The sequence below is a fragment of the Ascaphus truei genome, chromosome 3 (genome assembly GCF_040206685.1).
Source record: "Ascaphus truei isolate aAscTru1 chromosome 3, aAscTru1.hap1, whole genome shotgun sequence".
NCBI classification, from domain to species: Eukaryota; Metazoa; Chordata; class Amphibia; order Anura; family Ascaphidae; genus Ascaphus; species Ascaphus truei.
Genome location: NC_134485.1, coordinates 327,003,791 through 327,026,841, shown reverse-complemented (window position 1 = coordinate 327,026,841; position 23,051 = coordinate 327,003,791). Strand labels below are relative to the sequence as shown.

The window sequence follows — 23,051 nt, the reverse complement described above, 5'->3', positions numbered from 1 at the left end:
AAAGACACGGGTGCCCAATGCTACATCAAATTGACATAAATATATATTCATGATGTGGTGGGTGTGGGAGTTTGAGCTAGCTGGGAATGTGTGTTAATCAATTTCTGATTGGTAACAGTTGTATGGAGGTAGGTGGCACCTCCCCCCAGAGCTCACTCCTCACCTTTTTAACTTGGGAGGTCTTTCACTCTGCTGCAAGAACAGGACCTATTATGGTTCTTTCCCCTCATACAGAGGTAAAAGGAAGGGTTCACAGTGTAGTGTAGGATCTGGATTATTGGTTATACCTTGACGTTTGGTATGCAGGCTTATAACGCTTTGGCCAAAGGGTTTAACTAAATAACCACGTAATTATTATTGAAGTGAAACTTCTTTAGTGGCACCTATTCTCATGGGGCAAAACTGGAGCGAAGGAGACGAAAATGAAACGGAACGCGGGAAGCGGGGGGTTTGAGCGCGCCGCTTCCCACACAGACTGCCGGAGGGGGGGGGCTCTTAATCACGGTATCAGCCCCTCACATACAGCGGCCGCGTCTCCGTGGGGGAGGGGGGGATGAGAGGAGGGGAGGAGGAGGGGGAGGAGGGGAGGAGGAGGGGGAGGGGGGGGAGGAGGGGGAGGGGGGGGAGGAGGGGGAGGGAGGGAGACTCAGACAGAGCCGCAGCTCCGCCTGGGGTGGGGGGGGAGTCAGGAGAGAGGGGGCAGGACACAGAAAGAGAGACACACACATATACACATATACACACACACACACTGACTGACACACATACACACACTGACTGACAGACATACACACATACTGACTGACACACATACATACATACACACACTGACTGACACACATACACACACACACTGACTCACACACATACACACACTGACTCACACACATACACACACACACTGACTCACACACATACACATAGACTCACATACATACACACACTGACTCACACACATACACACACACACTGACTGACACATACACTGACTGACACACATACACACACACTGACTCACACACATACACACACTGACTCACACACACACACACACACACACACACACTGACTCACACACATACACAGACTCACATACATACACACACACACTGACTGACACATACACTGACTGACACACATACACACACACTGACTGACACACATACACACACACACACACACACTGACTGACACACATACACACACACACTGTCTGACACACATACACACTACACTGACTGACACACACACACTGACACACATACGCACGCACACTGACTGACACACATACACACGCACACTGACTGACACACACGCACGCTGACTGACACACATACGCACGCTGACTGACACACATACGCACGCACACTGACTGACAGACATACGCACACTGACCGACACAGAGAGACATTCACACAACAGAGGGAGACATACACTGACACACACACACACACATTGACTGACACACACACACACACACATTGACTAACACACACTGACACACACACACACACACACACTGACTGACACACTGACACACACACACTGACTGACACACATGCACACACTGACTGACACACATGCACACACTGACTGACACACATGCACACACTGACTGACACACATGCACACACTGACTGACACACATGTACACAGTGACCGACACACATACACACAGTGACCGACACACATACACACAGTGACCGACACACACACAAACAAACACACATACATACTCTCTGACTGACACACATACATAGTCACTGACTGACACATACACTGACTGACACATGTGTGCCGAGCACGCGCGTTATAAGTACATTTCTGTGACAAAAGTCAAAGAAGTTTCACTTACTATGCGCGTGCACCGCACACACAGCTTTTTTATTAATGAAGTATTTGATTGTAAGCTCTTCGGGGCAGGGATTTCCTTTCCTGTTGTCTGATTTTGCTGCACTTATTGTATAATTATAATTCCCTGTACTGTATTCTTTGTGAAGCGCTGAGTACACTTTTGGCGCTATATAAATAAAGCTATACAATACAATACAATTTGAACTTTATAATTATTACCATATATGTTTTGCCAATTTGATGCAGCATTGTTGTATACATTTGCCACGCCCCGTAGCACTTTTTTTTGACAAATATATATTCATGATGTGTTGGCTGTGGGAGTTTGAGCTAGCTGGGAATGTGTGTTAAATAAAAAATCTATACTTACACGCGCGCTGAACTACCCGCATGCCCTGTTAATGCACAGATCACGCAATAACTGTGATAACTACCCTGGGGGTTATTTATTAAACTGCAATAGTGCCAATTCAGGCACTATCGCATGGAAACTCCCGTTGATTGGCACTCAACCAGTTTAATAAATAAACCTGTGCACAGGCAAAGATCCATATCCATCCGCTCCAAGAAAAAAGTAGAACTCACCAGCAGGAAAATTTAAAACCTAATTTATTAAGCTACATAAAAAAACAAAATAGCGCCATAGTGAGAAAGCACCTTAGTGGGCGTGAAACGCGTGGGAGAGTATTTTGTTCTGTTTGTTTATTTTGTTTTTTATGTAGCTTAATAAATTAGGTTTTAAATTTTCCTGCTGGTGAGGTCTACTTTTTTCTTGGAGCGGATGGATATGGATCTTTGCCTGTGCACATTGCTACCGTGAGAGGATCTACAACCCCCACCGGATGCCCCAGGGAGACGTCTCTACACGTCGGGGTTACAATGGACTTCCAGGGAGCCAGGCGGTGATCGTTTGTGAGTAACGAGTACTCCACACCGGGCGCAGCCGGGGCGAACCATGGGAGACGGAGTGAGTTGCGTTCTCACGTTAATGTCCCCTTAAAGTGTTCTGTTAAACCCTCCTTGCCTTCCCTGCTACCTTACACCGTTTGTGTACCCTTTTAACCCATATTATCCGGTGCTAACTCCTAGGACTATTCATGTTATATGGCTGCTGCAAGCAGCATTGACCGTCACTCTTTGAGCTTGTACACGTTTTTTTTTCAGAGTAATAAATAAACTTCACTGCAATCACATCACTGAAATAACTACTTTGCCACTTGCATCATCACGGCTCTGTTGCTGCATTTACTGCAAATTAATGGTAGTTACAGCACTGCCACAGCCACTACTACAGCCAGTACTATGCAAACCCTGCATTCCCATGCGTCACTGTAATATCACTGTATTCATCCCAATGTCACAGCAAGCAGTGTTATCACTAAATAACATAGGCACGGTGCGATTGCTGGCTTTCCTTCATTGCTACTAGTTACTGTGCTGCTATAACAATTGGCTTCCTCTCTTCCATCAGTTGCACTGGAACTAAATCAGTTACTTCTGAGGCACCATAAATTATGCTGAGCACCTTGTAATCTATAAAGATAACTGGGATTAAAGCAGCAATCAGCTCTGCAGGAGTGCAGAACACTTGTTTGGGTGGGGTGTTTTACCAGCTCTGTATCATACATATATTACCACAACTTAAACAATGAATTAAAATTTGAGTTACTGGTGCTGCTAAATCCATCAACTAATAGAAAGCTGCAACATTATTGCAGTGTCATCAGGAGTTGACATTGCAACTTTGTATTGGTGACCCAGCAACCATATATGTCACAACTGTCACAGCAGAACTACAAACACCCCACTGTTCAGGTCATGTAATTGAAAAAAAAAAAAAAATACCCAATTTGGAGAGCATTGCTGCTTTCACAACACAAAAACAATAGAGGGTATCCGCACTAAGCTTCCGGAAGGGTCAACATTTTTTAAAAGCCCCCCCAAATAAAAAACATAACATAAATGTCGATTTTTCACCGGGTCCCTGTGTCAGTGGCCTTGCGAACACCCTCTCCCCCTCTCATACACCTCCTCGTGATCAACCCCCTCTATTTCTCTATCCCTTCTCACACTCCCCCTCCCCCTCCCCCATGTATTTCTCTCCCCACCCTCACCCTCTCCCCCTTTCTTAATTTTCCTCCCCCCACCCTCACGCTCTCCCCTTTCTTAATTTTCCTCCCTACCTCTTACCCCCTTTCCTCTTACACGCCCTCTCTCTCTCTCCCCCCTCTCTCTCTCTCTCTCTCTCTCCCCCACCGCTAGGGTTGCCAGGTGTACAGTATTCAATCGGAATGTCCTGTATTTGGACACTGTCCAGTAAAAAAATTGAGGTAAAACTGGACATGTATTTGTCCGGTATTACCTCTCTGAACATAGTGACCTGACCAGCTCGGGGGGGCGCGGGATTTCCCTGAGCAGGGAGAGAGCAGGGCTGTTGCTAGGGTGCTGTTCAGCTTCCTCCATCCTGATTGGCTCCTGCTGGGTAATGCAACCAATCAGGAGGAGGTGTCAGGGGGTGGGGACAAGGAGAGGAGGAAACAGCATGAAGTGTAGAGGGGTGTGTGTATGTGTGGCGAGCGCGTTGCACCTTTAACCATTGTGTCCAGTATTTCTGGAGAAGCCATATGGCAACCCTACCCACCGCACTCCCCCTCTCACTCAACCCCCCCACACAAACACTCAATTTCCCTCCCCCCACACAAACACACTCAATTCCCTCCCCCACCAGGGCCGCAGACAGATATCCCAGGGCCCAGGACTAGAGTTACGTCCGGGGACCTACCCCCCCCCCCCCAACGGTATTGCGAGACCTCCCCCCCCCCACTGGACACCTCCCAATTCACCTCTATTTCCCACCCTCTTCCCATGTATTTCTCTCCCCTCCGTCTCACTCCCTCTTCCTCAATCCCTCCTCCCACCTCGCATGTATTTCTCTCCCCTGCATTTCACTCTTACTCCCTCTTTTTCTCACACTCACTCCCTCCCTCTCGCCCCACTCCCCCCAAACATTTTAAAAAGCTTCCCACTCCCCCATACATTTGAAAAAGCCCCCCACCCCCCCCCCAGTACATTTTAAAAAGCCCCCTTCTCCCCCAATATATTTTAAAAAGCCCTCCACTCCCCCAATACATATTAAAAAGCCCCCCCCCACCCCCTAATTCATATAAACAAGATCCCCAATACATATTTAGAAAAAATAGACTTACCTTGTGGATGGTCTACGAAGCGCCCATCCGGCCAGCACTGCATTTTGGGCCCGACCTCTGGCCAGGCCTGGCTGCCGGTCCTTTCGCAGCCGGACCCTGGCTCTCCCTCACTGCAGGCTTCTGTCCCTCGGTCCCACGCCGAGATGATGCGCCGCCGGGTCCCCCTCCATGCCGTCACGCGCCAGATGCAGGGCCAAGCCTATTTCCGGTGCGCTGACGTCACAGAGGCCCGTCAGTGTGGGACAGTGATAGCGGCCTGCAGGCATGAGATAGAGCCGGGGCCCGGTCGTGAGAGGACCGGCAGCAAGGCCTGGCAAGAGGTCGGGGCCAACTTGCGTCTCACTCACTAGAATGCATCTCATTCACTCGAAAGTAGTCTCCCTCACTAGAATGCATCTCCTTCAATGGAAGGTAGTCTCCTTCAATGGAAGATAGTCTCCCTCAATGAAAGGTAGTCTCCCTCAATGGAAGGTAGTCTCAATCACCAGAAGGCAGCTTGGAGCCCCTCAGCGACGGGGCTCATGACTGCTGGGGCCAGGCTCCCTCCTCTTCCCACCTATCCCCCACCCCTTGCGGGGTCCCCATACCGCTTGCGGGGTCCCCTCACCTGTAGCGCTAGGATGCGCATTGCCTCCCCGTCCCGGCCGGATACTGCTTCCCCTCCCTTCTGCATGCACGTCCCTCCCCCTTCCCCCCTTTTGTTCCCACCATGCCACGGGGGAGGGGGATTTAAACTGGGCAGGGAGCGGGAAGGCAGTCTGGCACAGGAAGGAACTCCCGCCCACCCGGCCCTTTGTGTGATAAAGTAGAAGAACAATGTTCAAATATAGTGCTCAAGTGACATGCTCTGTAATTAACAATGATTTCTTGATTGAAGGGAATAGGCTGGGTATAAGGTATATAATTGAGTGAGGTATATATGGGTGCGTGTGTAGTCTGTGACCTGAATAAATGTCCTGGTGAGTGTGGGTGATGGAGATATATGAGCCCCACCCCCTCACTGCCAATGTGGACTGGTACTGACACTTGTATAAACACACCAATAAAATACCTCTATGTACTGTTTAAAGGTACAACTCACGTGACCTTGCCCATTGTGCCTTCTGGAAAGCGTGCTCCTGCTGGTAGAAATGATTCGGGTAGCCACAGATGTAGAGGTGCAGCGCACAGCGATAAACTGGATCCACGGGACAGCAGCAGTATAATGAAAATAAAAGTTCTTTATTGAGAAGTCATGGTGCAGACAGGTATGGGTGCAGGAAAAAACCTCTGCCACGGGGGAGGGGGATTTAAACTGGGCAGGGAGCGGGAAGGCAGTCTGGCACAGGAAGGAACTCCCGCCCACCCGGCCCTTTGTGTGATAAACGTGACAGAATTTAATTATATTGTGTATGCTGTCATTTTTTTCCCCTTTCAGAATGTGGATAAATAGAGACTTTGATGTTGACATACCTGAGGTGGACATTTTAAAGGCAGGTGTTGCCTTCGTCACGGCGGCTGTTGGGGGGGTGAGTGCACGGTAACCTTGCCAGCGGGGGCTCTATGGTGCAGATAACCCCTAAAGCCTTCGGGTGGGGAGCAAGTGGGCAGGGCTCATTTGTGCGCGATTCCCTGAGCCCAGTATCGCTTAACAGCCGGGCCAATGGGCACCCGGCTTGGTGGGTGTGCAGGCCGTGGTTGGGGTGCCAATGGCTTTTACCCGGGGGCGAGCACACTGGCAGGGGTAGCACTCACCAAGGTTTATTATTCTTTGTGTAAATAAAGCCGTGGCCCTTGAACCTCCAGACCTTTGTTGTGTGTTTATTTATTTGTGTTAGGGGGGGTGGGATCAGAGGGGGAGCTTCCTCGCAGGCTCCGAGGTCAGGCAGCTCACTCACTGGAAGGTAGTCTCCCTCACTGGAAGGTAGTCTCCCTCACTGGAAGGTAGTCTCCCTCACTGGAAGGTAGTCGCCCTCACTGGAAGGTAGTCTCCCTCACTGGAAGGTAGTCTCCCTCACTGGAAGGTAGTCTCCCTCACTGGAAGGTAGTCTCCCTCACTGGAAGGTAGTCGCCCTCACTGGAAGGTAGTCGCCCTCACTGGAAGGTAGTCTCCCTCACTGGAAGGTAGTCATTAGAATGCTTCTCACTAACTCATTGTATGGTCTCACATGCTTTCTTGCAATTTGATGTCAAAGGAGGATATGTATCGTGGCAATTCTTGAGTAAATTTCACGCATATAGAGTCAGTTTCACCTTGCACCTCTGTGTGTCAGTGTCAAGCTCTTTGCTCCACTTATTGCAACATATCCGTCAGCTTGCATATTGGGGAGTGTCAAAAGGAGGAGTTATATGATGCACAGAGACAGGCACTTGGGAAGTGGGGGTGCAGGAGGTGCTTCAGCCCCCATGGCTGTTCCTCTGAGAATATGGTGCCCCCTGCACTGCTGCAGCCTCAGTTCCCCCTCTCTCCTCTCTGTATCTCTGAGCAGGCTGATGATCTCATCAGAGCAGAGAAGGATAGAAGACTAATAAAGAGGCACAGCTCCTTTTAGGTATGTGTGCGGCTCAAAAACTAAAGCTGTCTCACATTTTGAATATGGTCTGTAAATGTTACATACGCATATAATATTATTATATTATTTCTAACTGCATGCAATGTCTTGTATATAATGTATACCCTGTTCACTTATGTAACCATGTATTATTTGTCATCTTAATTCTGTGCCCAGGACATACTGTACCCCCGACCCTGCAGCTATACCCCAGCCACGGACTGTACCCCCCACCCCCCAGCTCTGTCCCAGTCACTGCCTGTACCCCCCAACCCCCAGCTCTGTCCCAGTCACTGCCTGTACCCTCACCCCCCAGCTCTGTCCCAGTCACTGCCTGTACCCTCACCCTCCAGCTCTGTCCCAGTCACTGCCTGTACCCCTCACTCTCCCGTTCTGTCCCAGTCACTGCCTGTACCCCTCATCCTCCCGCTCTGTCCCAGCCACTGCCTGTACCCCTCACCCTCCAGCTCTGTCCCAGTCACTGCCTGTACCCTCACCCTCCCGTTCTGTCCCAGTCACTGCCTGTACCCTCACCCTCCCGTTCTGTCCCAGTCACTGCCTGTACCCTCACCCTCCCGCTCAGTCACTGCCTATACCCCTCACCCTCCAGCTCTGTCCCAGTCACTGCCTGTACCCTCACCCTCCTGCTCAGTCACTGCCTATACCCCTCACCCTCCCGTTCTGTCCCAGTCACTGCCTGTACCCCTCACCCTCCCGCTCTGTCCCAGTCACTGCACGTATCCTCACCCTCCCGTTCTGTCCCAGTCACTGCCTGTACCCCTCACCCTCCTGCTCTGTCCCAGTCACTGCACGTACCCATCACCCTTCAGCTCTGTCCCAGTCACTGCCTGTACCCCTCACCCTCCAGCTCTGTCCCAGTCACTGCCTGTACCCTCACCCTCCAGCTCTGTCCCAGTCACTGCCTGCACCCCTCACCCTCCAGCTCTGTCCCAGTCACTGCCTGTACCCTCACCCTCCAGCTCTGTCCCAGTCACTGCCTGTACCCCTCACCCTCCCGCTCTGCCCCAGTCACTGCCTGTACCCCTCACCCTCCAGCTCTGTCCCAGTCACTGCCTGTACCCTCACCCTCCAGCTCTGTCCCAGTCACTGCCTGTACCCCTCACCCTCCAGCTCTGTCCCAGTCACTGCCTGTACCCTCACCCTCCCGTTCTGTCCCAGTCACTGCATGTACCCCTCACCCTCTAGCTCTGTCCCAGTCACTGCCTGTACCCTCACCCTCCAGCTCTGTCCCAGTCACTGCCTGTACCCTCACCCTCCAGCTCTGTCCCAGTCACTGCCTGCACCCCTCACCCTCCAGCTCTGTCCCAGTCACTGCCTGTACCCTCACCCTCCAGCTCTGTCCCAGTCACTGCCTGTACCCTCACCCTCCAGCTCTGTCCCAGTCACTGCCTGTACCTCTCACCCTCCAGCTCTGTCCCAGTCACTGCCTGTACCCTCACCCTCCCGTTCTGTCCCAGTCACTGCCTGTACCCCTCACCCTCCAGCTCTGTCCCAGTCACTGCCTCTACCCCTCACCCTCCAGCTCTGTCCCAGTCACTGCCTGTACCCTCACCCTCCCGTTCTGTCCCAGTCACTGCCGGTACCCACACCCTCCCGCTCAGTCACTGCCTGTACCCTCACCCTCCCGTTCTGTCCCAGTCACTGCCTGTACCCTCACCCTCCAGCTCTGTCCCAGTCACTGCCTCTACCCCTCACCCTCCAGCTCTGTCCCAGTCACTGCCTGTACCCTCACCCTCCCGTTCTGTCCCAGTCACTGCCGGTACCCACACCCTCCCGCTCAGTCACTGCCTGTACCCTCACCCTCCCGTTCTGTCCCAGTCACTGCCTGTACCCTCACCCTCCAGCTCTGTCCCAGTCACTGCCTGTACCTCTCACCCTCCAGCTCTGTCCCAGTCACTGCCTGTACCCTCACCCTCCCGTTCTGTCCCAGTCACTGCCTGTACCCCTCACCCTCCAGCTCTGTCCCAGTCACTGCCTGTACCCCTCACCCTCCAGCTCTGTCCCAGTCACTGCCTGTACCCTCACCCTCCCGTTCTGTCCCAGTCACTGCCGGTACCCACACCCTCCCGCTCAGTCACTGCCTGTACCCTCACCCTCCCGTTCTGTCCCAGTCACTGACTGTACCCTCACCCTCCAGCTCTGTCCCAGTCACTGCCTGTACCCCTCACCCTCCCGCTCTGCCCCAGTCACTGGCTCCACCTCATGTGATCATCTTGCTCTACCCCATACACCACTTTTGCCCCTCCTGCTCTACCACATACACCCCGTTTGCCCCTCCTGCTCTACCCCATACACCACTTTTGCCCCTCCGGCTCAACTCCTCAATTACAAGACATTTATTTCTTGCTTCTAACAAACTGCACCAGATAAGAAATAGTTTCTTTCACTTGCCGCCTCTGTGCTACAAAAAACAGCACAATGCGTAAAAAAATACACTGTCTCTGCGTCATAATTGCCATCGATTAACCTTTAAAATTAGACTTTTTGGGCCAAACTTCTCACCGATGCACAAGATGCACTTTTACATCTGTGCAGGCCCAAACATTATAAGATTGTAAACTCTGAGGCCAAGCATCATGGTTCCACGTGCATGAACATTATGTATGTGGGAATAAACTAGCCAGTTTAAAACATGTTTCACTGGTATTTAATATCATTCCTAAATGCATTTGTGCATAGTGATGCTGAAGCAGATACATCGTTTTTGCAGCAATACAGCTATAAACACATTACAACATTTGTAAAGTGAATACAAAACTATTGTATATCATTATGACCTTTTTTTTTTGCATACATATCGGTTATTTTAAAGTGACCAGACAATTAAAACGACATCTATAAAAGGGGAGGAACATTCATTGGTGCAAGGTAAGGCGCCGGCTCGCACAGTCTTAAGTGGCTTATTGCCCGAGCCTCCACCTTGACAGCTTTTTGATATTTTTGTATTTAGCCTGGAGGCCCTACTGGTGAGGCGCCAGTGCTGCTGCTAAGAATTCTGGGGCGTGACATTTCTCAGCTTGGTATCTGTCACTCAGCTGAGCAGGAAAGAATCATGCCCCAGAATCCATAGCGCTACAGTGGCACACAATCATGGAGAGGGCATGGAGAGAAGTGAGGGCCCAGAACATGTTCAGTGCTGGGGCCACCAAATGTCCACTTGTTCCACTTCTGACGTACAATTAGGGATTCCAGTTTTAACCGAAAAAACACCACCTGCTTATCTTCCATTTTCGGTAAAAACCGATAAACACTGGAAAAAGCATCATCTCCTATTAAACTCCCCTCTTGTGATAGCCCGTCCACAGGTCGGAGATGAAGATGTCACGGGGGAGTATGGAAACGAAAAGGGGGGGGGGGGGGGGGGAAGTTCAACAATAAACTCCAAATTCAAACGCGTCAACGGGAAAAAACTACAACAATAAACTCCAAATTCAAACGCGTCAACGGAAAAAAAGTGCAACAATAAACACCAAATTCAAACGCGTCAACGGGAAAAAAGTGCATCAATAAACACCAAATTCAAACGCGTCAACGGGAAAAAAGTGCATCAATAAACACCAAATTCAAACGCGTCAACGGAAAAAAACTACAACAATAAACACCAAATTCAAACGCGTCAACGGAAAAAAAGTGCAACAATAAACACCAAATTCAAATGCGTCAACAGGAAACAAAAGTGCAACTATAAACTCCAAATTCAAATGCGTCAACAGGAAAAAAAAGTGCAACAATAAACGCCAAATTCAAACATGTCAATGGGAAAAAAGTGCAACAATAAACTCCAAATTTAAACGCGTCAACGGAAAAAAGTGCAACAAACTCCAAATTCAAATGCGTCAACAGGAAAAAAAAGTGCAACAATAAACTCCAAATTTAAACGCGTCAACGGAAAAAAGTGCAACAATAAACTCCAAATTCAAACGCGTCAACAGGAAAAAAAAGTGCAACTATAAACTCCAAATTCAAACGCGTCAACGGGAAAAAAAAGTGCAACTATAAACTCCAAATTCAAATGCGTCAACAGGAAAAAAAAAAGTGCAACAATAAACGCCAAATTCAAACATGTCAACGGGAAAAAAGTGCAACTATAAACTCCAAATTTAAACGCGTCAACGGGGGGGGAAAAAGTGCTACAATAAACACCAAATTCAAATGCGTGTCAATTTTATTTCATTGTGAACACAGATTTTTGTAATAAAATGAAAGGCCAGGAACACAAAAAAAATAACATTTATAAAAAAAAAACACCGAAAACCAGAATCCCTTTATAAAATATCTAAACGTGTTCGCTCTCTATGAATGGTGCTAAATGTGCTCTGAATGGGAAGCAAAATGGAGGGAAATGTGGTACACCTGCATCTCTTAGCAACAACATTCTTTGCTCCTCTTTTTTTTAGAAGAAACCCCCTAATTTAAGTAAGAAAAACACAAAGTCTATGAGGAAAATACAAGTGGATAGCAAGGTAACAACTCTGCAGGATAGAATAGTTTTTCATTTGCTCACAACACTCTTTCTATATCTGAATCAGCTGCAACAGGAAGGCACAGCTTTGGTACAATAGATTTGACTTTCATCCAAACTTGTACTGAGAAATGTTATACTTTTCTTAACAGTTTTGGTGAAACGCTGTTTAGTTATTTCCCAGAATCTATAAGAAAAAGTCTTTTAATTCTCACAAAGCTCCATCAAAAATAATATCTCCAGTTACTGAAGTGATCCATGGAGTGAGAAATTATCTCATTCAGTACAGATGAGCCCAACACTATGACATTATAGGGGGTTATGTAGGGAAAATATAAGATAAAAGGAACAGGCCTATATAAATGATGTACAAGTGTAATTTTGTTAATATAAACAACGTACTATCACAATTCAATGATTATATACCGCTAAGAATGTATACAGTGCTGAATAAAGTGCTGAATAAAGTACACATCCATAGTAAAGGGAAATAATCAAATGAATCCTTAGTTTTTTATTTATCAAAAACGACTGGACAAGACATGACAAGATGTTTCTGAAACAGCCGGGACACAGGAACAGTTCAATTAGAGTTGTTCTTACATTGTCTGTAGTCAGTGGAAACTGGTCACAGTGGTATTTCCGATTTGAAGAACTAAAAGGAGCAGTTCCACTGAACAACATGTTTTGGATTTGCAATCAAGTGAGAACTTTCAGGGAAGTTTATTTTATTGCGGTGTAACAAGGAAGTATCCTTGTAACGTACTATGCCTACTGGAAGTGTTTTTGGTCACCCAACTGTTGGGTGATCATGATAGAATTCCTGAGACAACAAACCATATTTGATAACAACTGAATAAATGAGATATTTTAGCCGGGCGTGAAACCATTTTATTTCCTATGGCCTATCAGATATGTCCGGCAATTTCACAGTTTTGTTTCCCACCAGCTTTTTTTTAATGTCCCGAAAATAAGGTATCACCTGCCCTCATAAGAATTAAAGAGGCCCTTTCTGCGAAGGTGTACGAGGCTGCAGAATGAGTAGCGGTGCTCCTGACTCAAACACGAACCCCGCCCCCATGGCATGGCAGGTCCATTGGCAAGAGGTATCAAGTCAGCTTAGCATGCCAGTGACCATAATTGGCCTGCCATTGGCAGATTGCACACTGCTACAGTATATCGTGCCCTGTCTTTCACAGGCCAAATAGTCCCTGTGAGGGGGGTGGGGATAGCAGGTGAGGCAGGGGGTGCAGTTTTATGAAGGAGGGTAGTAAGTAGTGCAGAGACATTTGGGGGGAGGAGAACCCTCCCACACGTCCTCGGCATATGAAGGCAGAAGATAAGTCATTTAAAAAGAAAATGTATAGTGCGTTTAGGCTAGGGGTGGCCAATGCCAGCCTCAGGGGCCACCAACGGGTCAGGGTTTAAGCATATCCCTGATTCAGCACAGACTCAATTTGAGCCACTGATTGAGCAACCAGTGCTGAAGCAGGGATATCCTTAAAACCTGACCTGTTGGTGGCCCTTGAGGACTGGAGTTGGCCACCCCTGGTTTAAGTCATCCCAGCAGACTCAGGTAGAAAAGACTGCTGTGTCTGATTATGGTTCCCATGACCCTTGGTTGGTTTGGGGTATGGTATTGAGTTGGGTAAAATGACCAGCGATGGCAGCAAGCAGGTGGTGGTTTGGCACTAGTGGTGTCGGTTGTAAGCTGGGGAGCTTGCAGGCTGGGGCGTGACTGAAAGCCTCCAGGAAGTTGCATCATGGGAGTGCCATGAGCTCAGGTGGTCACCCGGTGTGTTTGTGGTGAGGAGAGGCATTATTGTACATTTCAGCATCATTTCCCACCACACAAAACACTCTGAGAAAGATATGGTAGAAAGCAGGGAGACAGTATTAAAGACCGGTGGCCATTAATACAAGGCCGTGGGTTCTCTATCCCTAACAGACAAAAATAAATACATCCAGTCTAGCACAGCACAATGTTGAAGCTGGGAAGTCTAATTTTGAAGCACCCTGGAATCGAGTTGAAACCTTGGCCAGTGGAGCAATGCATTGCAGGCCATGTTCGTAGCAAATGGGTTAAGTTGTGCAGTGAAGATGCTTGGTGACTAGGGACATCATAATGTTTAGCTTTTTAGCATGACTTGGAATAGACATAGGGGATTAGAAATGCTTCCAGTCACATTCCTTTAACACTGCCAAATGGATCTGTCCCTCTCTACCCAAAACCAATGAAAAGGACAACACAAGGACCCCATGGGGTAACCACAGCCACTCTTTGTTATTACTGCACAGGCTCAAAAAGAAAAACCAACAGAAGTGACCTGAGGATAACAAAAGAAGAGAGGGAGAGAGCCAAGGAGAGCATAGAAGCAGAGAGAAAGAAAAAAGGACGCAGAAGCAGAGAGAGAGAGAAAGAAAGAAGGACGCAGAAGCAGAGAGAGAGAGAAAGGAGAGCGCAGAAGCAGAGAGAACAGGAGAGCGCAGAAGCAGAGAGAGAAATCAGAGCGCAGTAGCAGAGAGACAGTGAGAGAGAGAGAGAGAACAGGAGAGCGCAGAAGAAGAGAGAACAGGTGAGCGCAGAAGCAGAGAGAGAGAACAGGAGAGCGCAGAAGCAGAGAGAGAGAACAGGAGAGTGCAGAAGCAGATAGAGAGAACGGGAGAGTGCAGAAGCAGATAGAGAAAATGAGAGTGCAGAAGCAGATAGAGAGAAAATGAGAGCGCAGAAGCAGAGAGAGAGAGAGAGAGAAAGAACAGGAGAGCGTAGAAGCGGAGAGAGACAATAAGAGCGTGCAGAAGCAGAGAGAGAACAAGAGAGTGCAAAAGCAAAGAGAACAAGAGAGCGCAGAAGAAGAGAGAGAGAGAACAAGGGAGCGCAGAAGCAGAGAGAGAGAGAACAGGAGAGAGCAGAAGCAGAGAGAGAGAACAAGAGAGTGCTGAAGCAGAGAGAGAACAAGAGAGTGCAGAAGCAGAGAGAGAGAACAAGAGAGTGCAGAAGCAGAGAGAGAACAGGAGAGCGCAGAAGCAGAGAGAGAACAGGAGAGCGCAGAAGCAGAGAAAGAGAGAAAGAACAGGAGAGCGCAGAAGCAGAGAGAGAAGAAGAGAGCGCAAAAGCAGAGAGAACAAGAGAGCGCAGAAGAAGAGAGAGAGAACAAGGGAGCGCAGAAGCAGAGAGAGAACAAGAGAGCGCAGAAGCAGAGAAAGAGAACAAGAGAGCGCAGAAGCAGAGAGAGAGAACAGGAGAGCGCAGAAGCAGAGAGAGAGAACAGGAGAGCGCAGAAGCAGAGAGAGAACAGGAGAGCGCAGAAGCAGAGAGAGAACAGGAGAGCGCAAAAGCAGAGAGAGAACAGGAGAGCGCAGAAGCAGAGAGAGAACAGGAGAGCGCAGAGAAGCAGAGAGAGAACAGGAGAGCGCAGAAGCAGAGAGAGAACAGGAGAGAGCAGAAGCAGAGAAAGAACAGGAGAGAGCAGAAGCAGAGAGAGAAAAGGAGAGTGTAGAAGCAGAGAGAGAGAACCGGAGAGTGCAACAGCAGAGAGAGAACAGGAGAGCGCAGAAGCAGAGAGAGGACAGGAGAGCGCAGAAGCAAAGAGAGAACATTAGAGCGCAGAAGCAGAGAGAATAAGAGCGCACAGAAGCAGAGAGAGAGAGAATAGGAGAGCGCTGAAGCAGAGAGAGAGAGAGAACAGGAGAGGGCAGAAGCCGACAGAACAAGAGAGCGCAAAAGCAGAGAGAACAAGAGAGCGCAGAAGCAGAGAGAGTGAGAACAAGAGAGCACAGAAGCAGAGAGAGAGAACAGGAGAGCGCAAAAGCAGAGAGAGAGAACAAGAGAGTGCAGAAGCAGAGAGAACAGGAGAGCGCAGAAGCAGAGAGAACAGGAAAACGCAGAAGCAGAGAGCGAGAATAGGAGAGCGCAGAAGCAGAGAGAGCACAGGAGAGCGCAGAAGCAGAGAGAGTGCAGAGAGAGAACAGGAGAGCATAGAAGCAGAGAGAGAGAACAGGAGTGTGCAGAAGCCGAGACAGAGAACAAGAGAGCACAGAAGCAGAGAGAAAAAGCCACTGTAGAAGCAGAGAAAGAGAAAAGAGACTGCAGAAGCAGAGAGAGAGAAAAATAAAGTGCAGATGCAGAGAGAGAGAACAGGTGAGGATAAACAGCAACAAAGGAATAGAAAAAGAGACCGCAAGAAAGAGAAAGTGAGAGATAAAACAGAGAGTAAGCGTAAACGCAAGAGATACATACAGTAAGAGAATATATGAGAAAGGAGAAAACTATGGGACAGTACAGAAGCGATACAAAGTAGCATAAAGAGAGAGGGCAGCAGTGCAACACGGACATGAAAGATAGTGGGAAAGAGCAGAAACAGGATTTTAGAAAAATGAGAGACAGAATGAGAAATACGAAGTGAGAAAGACCATCATCATCGTCACCATTATCATTATCTTTTATTTGTATGGCTCCAACATATTCTGTAACGCAGTGCAATGTAGCAGCGGGGACAATAACATTGTATGACATTAGTGTACATGTATGTTCAGACAAACTGAGAAAATAGGTCCCTACCCCGAAGAGCTTACAATCTAGAAGATTTCAACATGATGTGAAGGTGTCTTTCCTGCATTGAAGTTCAGCTCCATTTAAATGAATGAGACTAGAATATTTTCCAACGTGGGGAAGTTGGCTTCACAGCATATTAAATAAGGGTCAGAGAAAGGTAGATACAGAGAGAGAGATTGGCCTACAAATATACTGTGGGAGAGACCTGAAAAAGTAGGGGAGATTATCTAGAAAGGGACAGAGGGACGGTTAAAATGGGAAGAATTTGGAAAAAAGCAAAGGAGATGGGGCTAGAGATGGGCAAGAGAAGAAAAACAATGAGAGAGGGAAAGACATGTGAATAGTATAGGAATGAGTAAGAGAAAGAGATTAAAACAAAAAGGCAGCATATAATACAATACCGAAACTTGTCATTTAAAACTGGAGAAAAATAAGGAATTGGACAAATATATGGAGACATTGGGATGGTGAATGTGAGAATTGTACAGAGTAAGAACAGAAAAGGGGGAAGGGGAAAAATGAGGAGGATATAAGAGAAAACGGTAGAGTGTGAGAGAGAGAGAGAGAGAGAGAGAGAGAGAGAGAGAGAGAGAGAGAGAGAGAGAGAGAGAGAGAGAGAGAGAGAGAGAGAGAGAGAGAGAAAGAGAGAAAGAAATACCTATAGAGAGAGTGACAAGATAGAGACGTCCATAGATAGAGACACAGAGGCATGGGTCGGGAATGTTGGTAAAGTGATCAAACAGCACAGTGCAGACAGATACATGAACATGAGAGGCAGAGAATGTATGCGCCAAGCTACCAGCAGAGGCTTGTCCTACCAGCAGCACACAGAGCGTCAGAACCCAAAGATAAGAACAAATCAGTTCTCAGCATTAGAACAATACTCTGCAGGTAAATGAGTTCATGGGCAAAACGTTACGTGCTCTCTCAGTTAGTGCCGCTGTCCCACTTGGCAACATATATTGCAGTCGCAATAAAGTGATAACACTTAGCCATCCAACACCTTCTCTTTTAACAATTGCTGCATAAGGTATGTGTAATAGCTTTGCCTGAGAGCCTTGAAGTCTTTATACATCACCAGGTGCACAATATATGCTGCTGTTCTTCAAGGCTAGAGATGGTGTCATGAGGGAAGAATTCTGCAGCTACTGTATTCCAAAGTCGTAAGCGCGATGAATGACTTTTAATTGCGGCCTCTCAATTGAGTCACAGAGAAAAGTGTTTTACATCCATATTTCTCCCAAAGATAAGTATTCAAGGTGATTTCTGGATGAAGTGTGTGATAAAAGAGTCTGTCAAGGCAACTTGTGCAAACAAGTAAAGGCCGTTCAGTGGAATTACTGTACACCTTTGACCAGTGAATGCTATAATAATGACAATGTTATTTGCTATAAGGGAACAGTGTGGGAGACCTACAGGTAGCCTCAGAGATCTACCCTCCTCTTCCAATCCATTGTGAAAGATCTTTACTCATCGCCCATTACATGACACGGGTTTTACCCCTATGCTTCCAGACAAGTTGCTGGTCCTAATTTAAGACAATTGCATATTGGGACCACATCCTACCTGTAGTGCATACCCTCCAACTGTAGCTATGTTCTGGGTCCTATAAGACCTGCTGTGGCTAACAAATACTGTAGTACGTTTTTTGTGTGTTACTGCATACAGTTTGGTAAGAAAATTTTATAGGAATTGCTTAAGTACTGTACATCCGTCTAGCACGAGTAAAGGAACTACTGCGGTACCTATTTTTATGTGCATAATTTTGGAGGGTCTGTCAGTGCTCAATGCCATGTATGTTATGAAACTGTCTGCACCCTTGTACTGTATAGAGCTGGTTACATGTGTGTCACCATATACACCATTAAAAGAATAATAGATTCCTATGAAAGAGAGAGATTTGTGCATAGATCACCTCTTCTCCCCTATCATAGCGTGACAACGCATCAATTGCACAACTCACCAGTCCCAGTCACTGATATACATAGCACTTACACCAGCACTCACACCAAAGATGCAAGTATACCTTTTACTGGATCTGGAACTAGCACTTATACAAACTTTTGTGATACTACCTACAGTGTTCATGGCAATAAGATACTGCAAGAGTGGGTTACCCACAGATCTGGATCCAGTTGAGCATAAGAATATTCCCCCACAGAAGGCGGGGTGGCACTGTGGAGATGAACAGTTGTACTGATATATATATATATATATATATATATATATATATATATATATATATATATATATAGAGAGAGAGAGAACAGGCACTCAAATGCATATACAGTAAGATGAAATGTATGCTCTACATTTCAGCTCCCAAAAGAGCAGTTATCAAATTAAAAAGTTCATTCACTTTAGTTTCAGTGTTGGTGCTCTTGATAAAGGCTCCGTTGGGAGCCGAAATGTGGAGAATATATTTCACCTTATATGCATTGGTATGCCTGTCCCGTTTTTCTTTATCTTTGTGCTGCTTTTCTGACACTTGGATGGTATGCAGTGCACCTTGGAAGATATACATCTAATATCATGTAAGTGCCCTGTCTCTGGATATATATATATATATAGCCACAGAACGGTATCATCTATTTATTTTTTGATTATTAAAGCTCGGCTAACACGGTACTGATACCTCTACATGTATATATATATATCTCCTTTCCTTTCATCCCATGGCAGATACAAATGTGGCAGTGATGAGTTACACTGATGTTATGAGGAGATCTTTTTGTAAGGGTCATATTCTCAAAAACCTAATACTTGCCTTGGGAAGAGCTGCAAATTGTTTATACTGTAAGGTCTATGCTTTCACGTATTAAGGAGCAATAATGCTATGGGCTACACCCTATTCCTACAACAGTTTTTAATTGCAAACGTAATCTTTTGCTTCTTTTTTTAAATAAATATTTTGATTACAAAAGATTAAAAATACAGAATAAACCTTACGTAATTTTTGCCTAAAAAAAAAAAAACAGAATAAAGCTCTTCTTCAATCAGACATAGCAAAATAAAAGAAGCAATGTATGTACTCCAATTTATGGGAAAATCCAAGACACCCCTTTATCTTGGAGTCGGTATCTCGGGAGGTCCCCCCCTTTGCTTTACGAGCTGCAATCTGTCCCATCACTGCCTTTCTTCACATACTATTCTTACAGCGGGGGCAAAGGCAAACTGCGAGGGCTCGTGTAACCCCTCCCGTCACCTTATCTCTGCATATCCATATTCCTGCGGCACAGTCAGAGGGGTGCACAGCCTCCCACCCTCTGAGGCACACACTCCCTGCACAACTGGCATCTGCTCTGTGCGGAGCACGCTAGGAAGCCCAGATGTCACACGTGGGTTCAAAGCACGTGTGGGTTTGGGTGACCATGACAATAACGCGCCAAAGGGATCGTAAAGTGGGGCGTTTTGCACATGGACACTCAACTCCTGCTGTAACATTTCCCCAGCAAAGTGGGTGGTAAAAATAAATATATATATATATATATATATATATATATATACACACACACACACACCAAGTATATATATTTCAAAACAGATGCACTACTTACTTTCCTGTGCCATGCTGATGACAGTCTCTGTGGTGGCATGGTACTCATCCTCCTCTAGGAAAGAATTATGCTGGAAGGAGTCTCCCTGAAACTCATGCTGATCCAGTATCTGCTGCAGAGGGGGAGCCTTGGGTAACAGCTGGTTGACCACCTCCCGGGTGATGTTGGGGGCTTCCTTCAGCCGGAGTTTACTCAGGATCTGAGACTTGATGCTCTCCAGCCTCATCTCCTTGCTGTGCTTTCTCCACATGCACACGGGACAGTCCTGCTCCTCACTCTCCCCCTGTGAGGTCTCCACCTCCATGGGTCCCTTTTCCAGGAGAGACTCCCCCTTGCTCCTGGAGAAGCCCATGGACAAGACCAGCATGCAGAAGAAGAGAGGGGAGCGCTGAGCCAGCATTGCTTGACTTCTTGAGGGCTGGGGCTGAGTGTCCTGAGTGGGCTGGCTGCTGCTGCTGCTGGTGCAAAGAGGACAGCTGCCTTGTGCAGGTCTCTATAGGGGAGGGCTAAGCAATCACAGATCATGCACCAGGCAAAGGGACTCCTTCTTTTTATATCCCAACTGTTCTCTGTCGTAAAATGCTTTCATTGGCTAGGGAGGTAACAAAAGACCCCTACCAGGGCTGTCAACAAAGTAAAAGAGAGAGAGGGAGAGAACAGGAGGTAGCAGAGTGACTCTGTATTGCAGCCTCAGTGCCTCTGTGTCAGTTTGAAATGCAGTCACTTGGTACAGGGAAGGGGGCTGTGACAGATCTTAAAGGCACAAAGTCCCCTTTTACTACTTCTGCCCCCCCCTCCTCCCCCGCTCACCTCTGTGACTTGAACCCCTCCTCTTTTCGCCGGTTTCATAGGATGTTTTAATGATGCAGAATCTGTAGCCAGAGGCAAATGTGGGATAATGAAGCAACTGCTTAGACTTCGGGTTTAAACTCGTGTGTGTGTGTGTGTGTGTGTGTGTGTGTGTGTGTGTGTGTGTGTGTGTCACAAACACACACACACACACACACATATATAACATGTATGTATATAGCAAATAAAAAGATCACTTGTGAGCACATTCACATGTCTTAGGCCGAGTCCATAGCAGGGGAGGCCGCGCTGAGCCGTGCTGACGCTCCGCGCTGAGCCCCTCAATCCTCAATGAGGATGTCTTTAGAGGGGGCTCACGCGAGCGTCCGCAGGCGTGCTGAGGCGCTGGATTTTTCAGCCGACAGCCAAGCTATTTTTCAGAGCACTGTCGGCTGAAAATATCCAATCAGCGTGGAGCAGCGTCAACGTCACGGTGCCGTTGACGTTGGTACGTCGCGGGCGATTGGCCAAGCGACGTCACTGCCCCGCCTCCCGATCGCGCCCGTTGGCTCGCATGCATGGGCATGAAATCGCGCAGATTTCAGCAGGCGAGCCTAAGCGTCAGCGCGCCTCAGCCCTGCTACCCCTTCTATGGACTCAGCCTTAGGCAGGTTTGCAACCCTGCCTTTCACCGTTATCACCTAGCATATAGTGCTTCCACTGCAGCAAGGGATTCTGGAAAATGACATGCAAATGAGCACACCGTGTCACCTTTTACCTAAAATCAATTTTTACATGGAGCCCTTATAAGCTAATGCTCGCTGTTAACACAGCTTTTAAGCACAGCATGGGAATCAGATGCAAAGCCAAAGAAACCATTCACAGACATGTTTCAACCTTAATGGGTCTCATTATGAGGTTGGATGTACTGGCTTTGCAACCCTTGCGGGATATCTGGTAACTTTGTATCGTTCCTACATTACTAGCATTTTTTATATCTAACATTGTATACTTTGTGTGGCACTATCCAATGTGCTTTTTATTCAATTGATAATATAAATCTTTTTTATAGACTATTTTTATATATCATGTGATTTTTGCCCTGGAATATTCCCTATATTCTTGTCCTTGTTTGATGCCTTGAGCCATCAACTTTACTAGCTGCATTTTTCACTATCATTAATAGTTTATTCAACAACTTATTTAATTGCTTATATGGCGTTGTAAGTAACACAGTTGGTTTAGAGTGCACCACTTTTCTTTTTGTTTAACCTTATTCAGCGCACTGTAATAAAACCTCACTGTCCCTATGCCACGTAACCTTTTGTAAATACCGCCACCGAGAAAAAAAAGCTGTTTGCATTTTAGAAACTTGTATTGAATTCGGTTTGTGAAAGTCAAAGGGGGTAAATGTTACTTCAAGAAAAAGGTGGTTAACAGGCAGAACACGACTGCATGGGTTATCTGGAATAACCTGTTGATGTCCTGGATTGGTACAATGAACCCACTAATGTGTGTTGTATGTTTGTGGCTATACCGTAGCGCTATACAAGAACATGCTAAAAAAAAAAAAGAAAAGGTTTTTTTGGAATGACAAAACTGTTTTCCTTCTCAGGGATGAGATATTTGGCATTATATTTGCTATATATAGAGTGTCTTCATCCCATCTCATTAGATGTATCTTCACTCTAAAGGGTTAACTATTTCAAGGTAATATTTTAGTGTTTTATAGCAATTTTATATATTTGACATGAATTTTTAAGGATATAACAGCCTCTGCATCATTAAATATTTGACATTTAAAACTATATATTTAATATAAATATTCAATTATATAAATATTCCTTTAAAATAAATTATATATATTATTATTATTTTACTCTTCCTAATGTCTGTGCCTCTTCCGGTCTTTATTTCTCTCTATTGACTTATTTCCACCTTTTTCTGACACTATGACTTCTTACATTCTATATCCTACCATCATTCTTCTCTTTCTCTGCCCCATAAACTCCCCTTTCCCTTTTTACTACAATCTCTCTGTCATTCTTCATCTGCACATACTCAACCACATCCCTG

General features: G+C 46.8%; 1 protein-coding gene across 1 annotated transcript in view; it reads right to left on the bottom strand.

Annotated features, from left to right (window-relative positions):
• The window catches only part of GDF11 (growth differentiation factor 11), a 132,511-nt gene extending 111,610 nt beyond the window's left edge, over positions 1 to 20,901 (bottom strand). Inside the window, exon 1 of the mRNA XM_075591380.1 lies at positions 20,187 to 20,901. Coding sequence (XP_075447495.1) covers positions 20,187 to 20,586 — 400 coding nt within the window. The 5' untranslated portion in view covers positions 20,587 to 20,901. The remainder of the gene's footprint in view (positions 1 to 20,186) is intronic.
• Between the last annotated feature and the right edge of the window lie 2,150 nt (positions 20,902 to 23,051).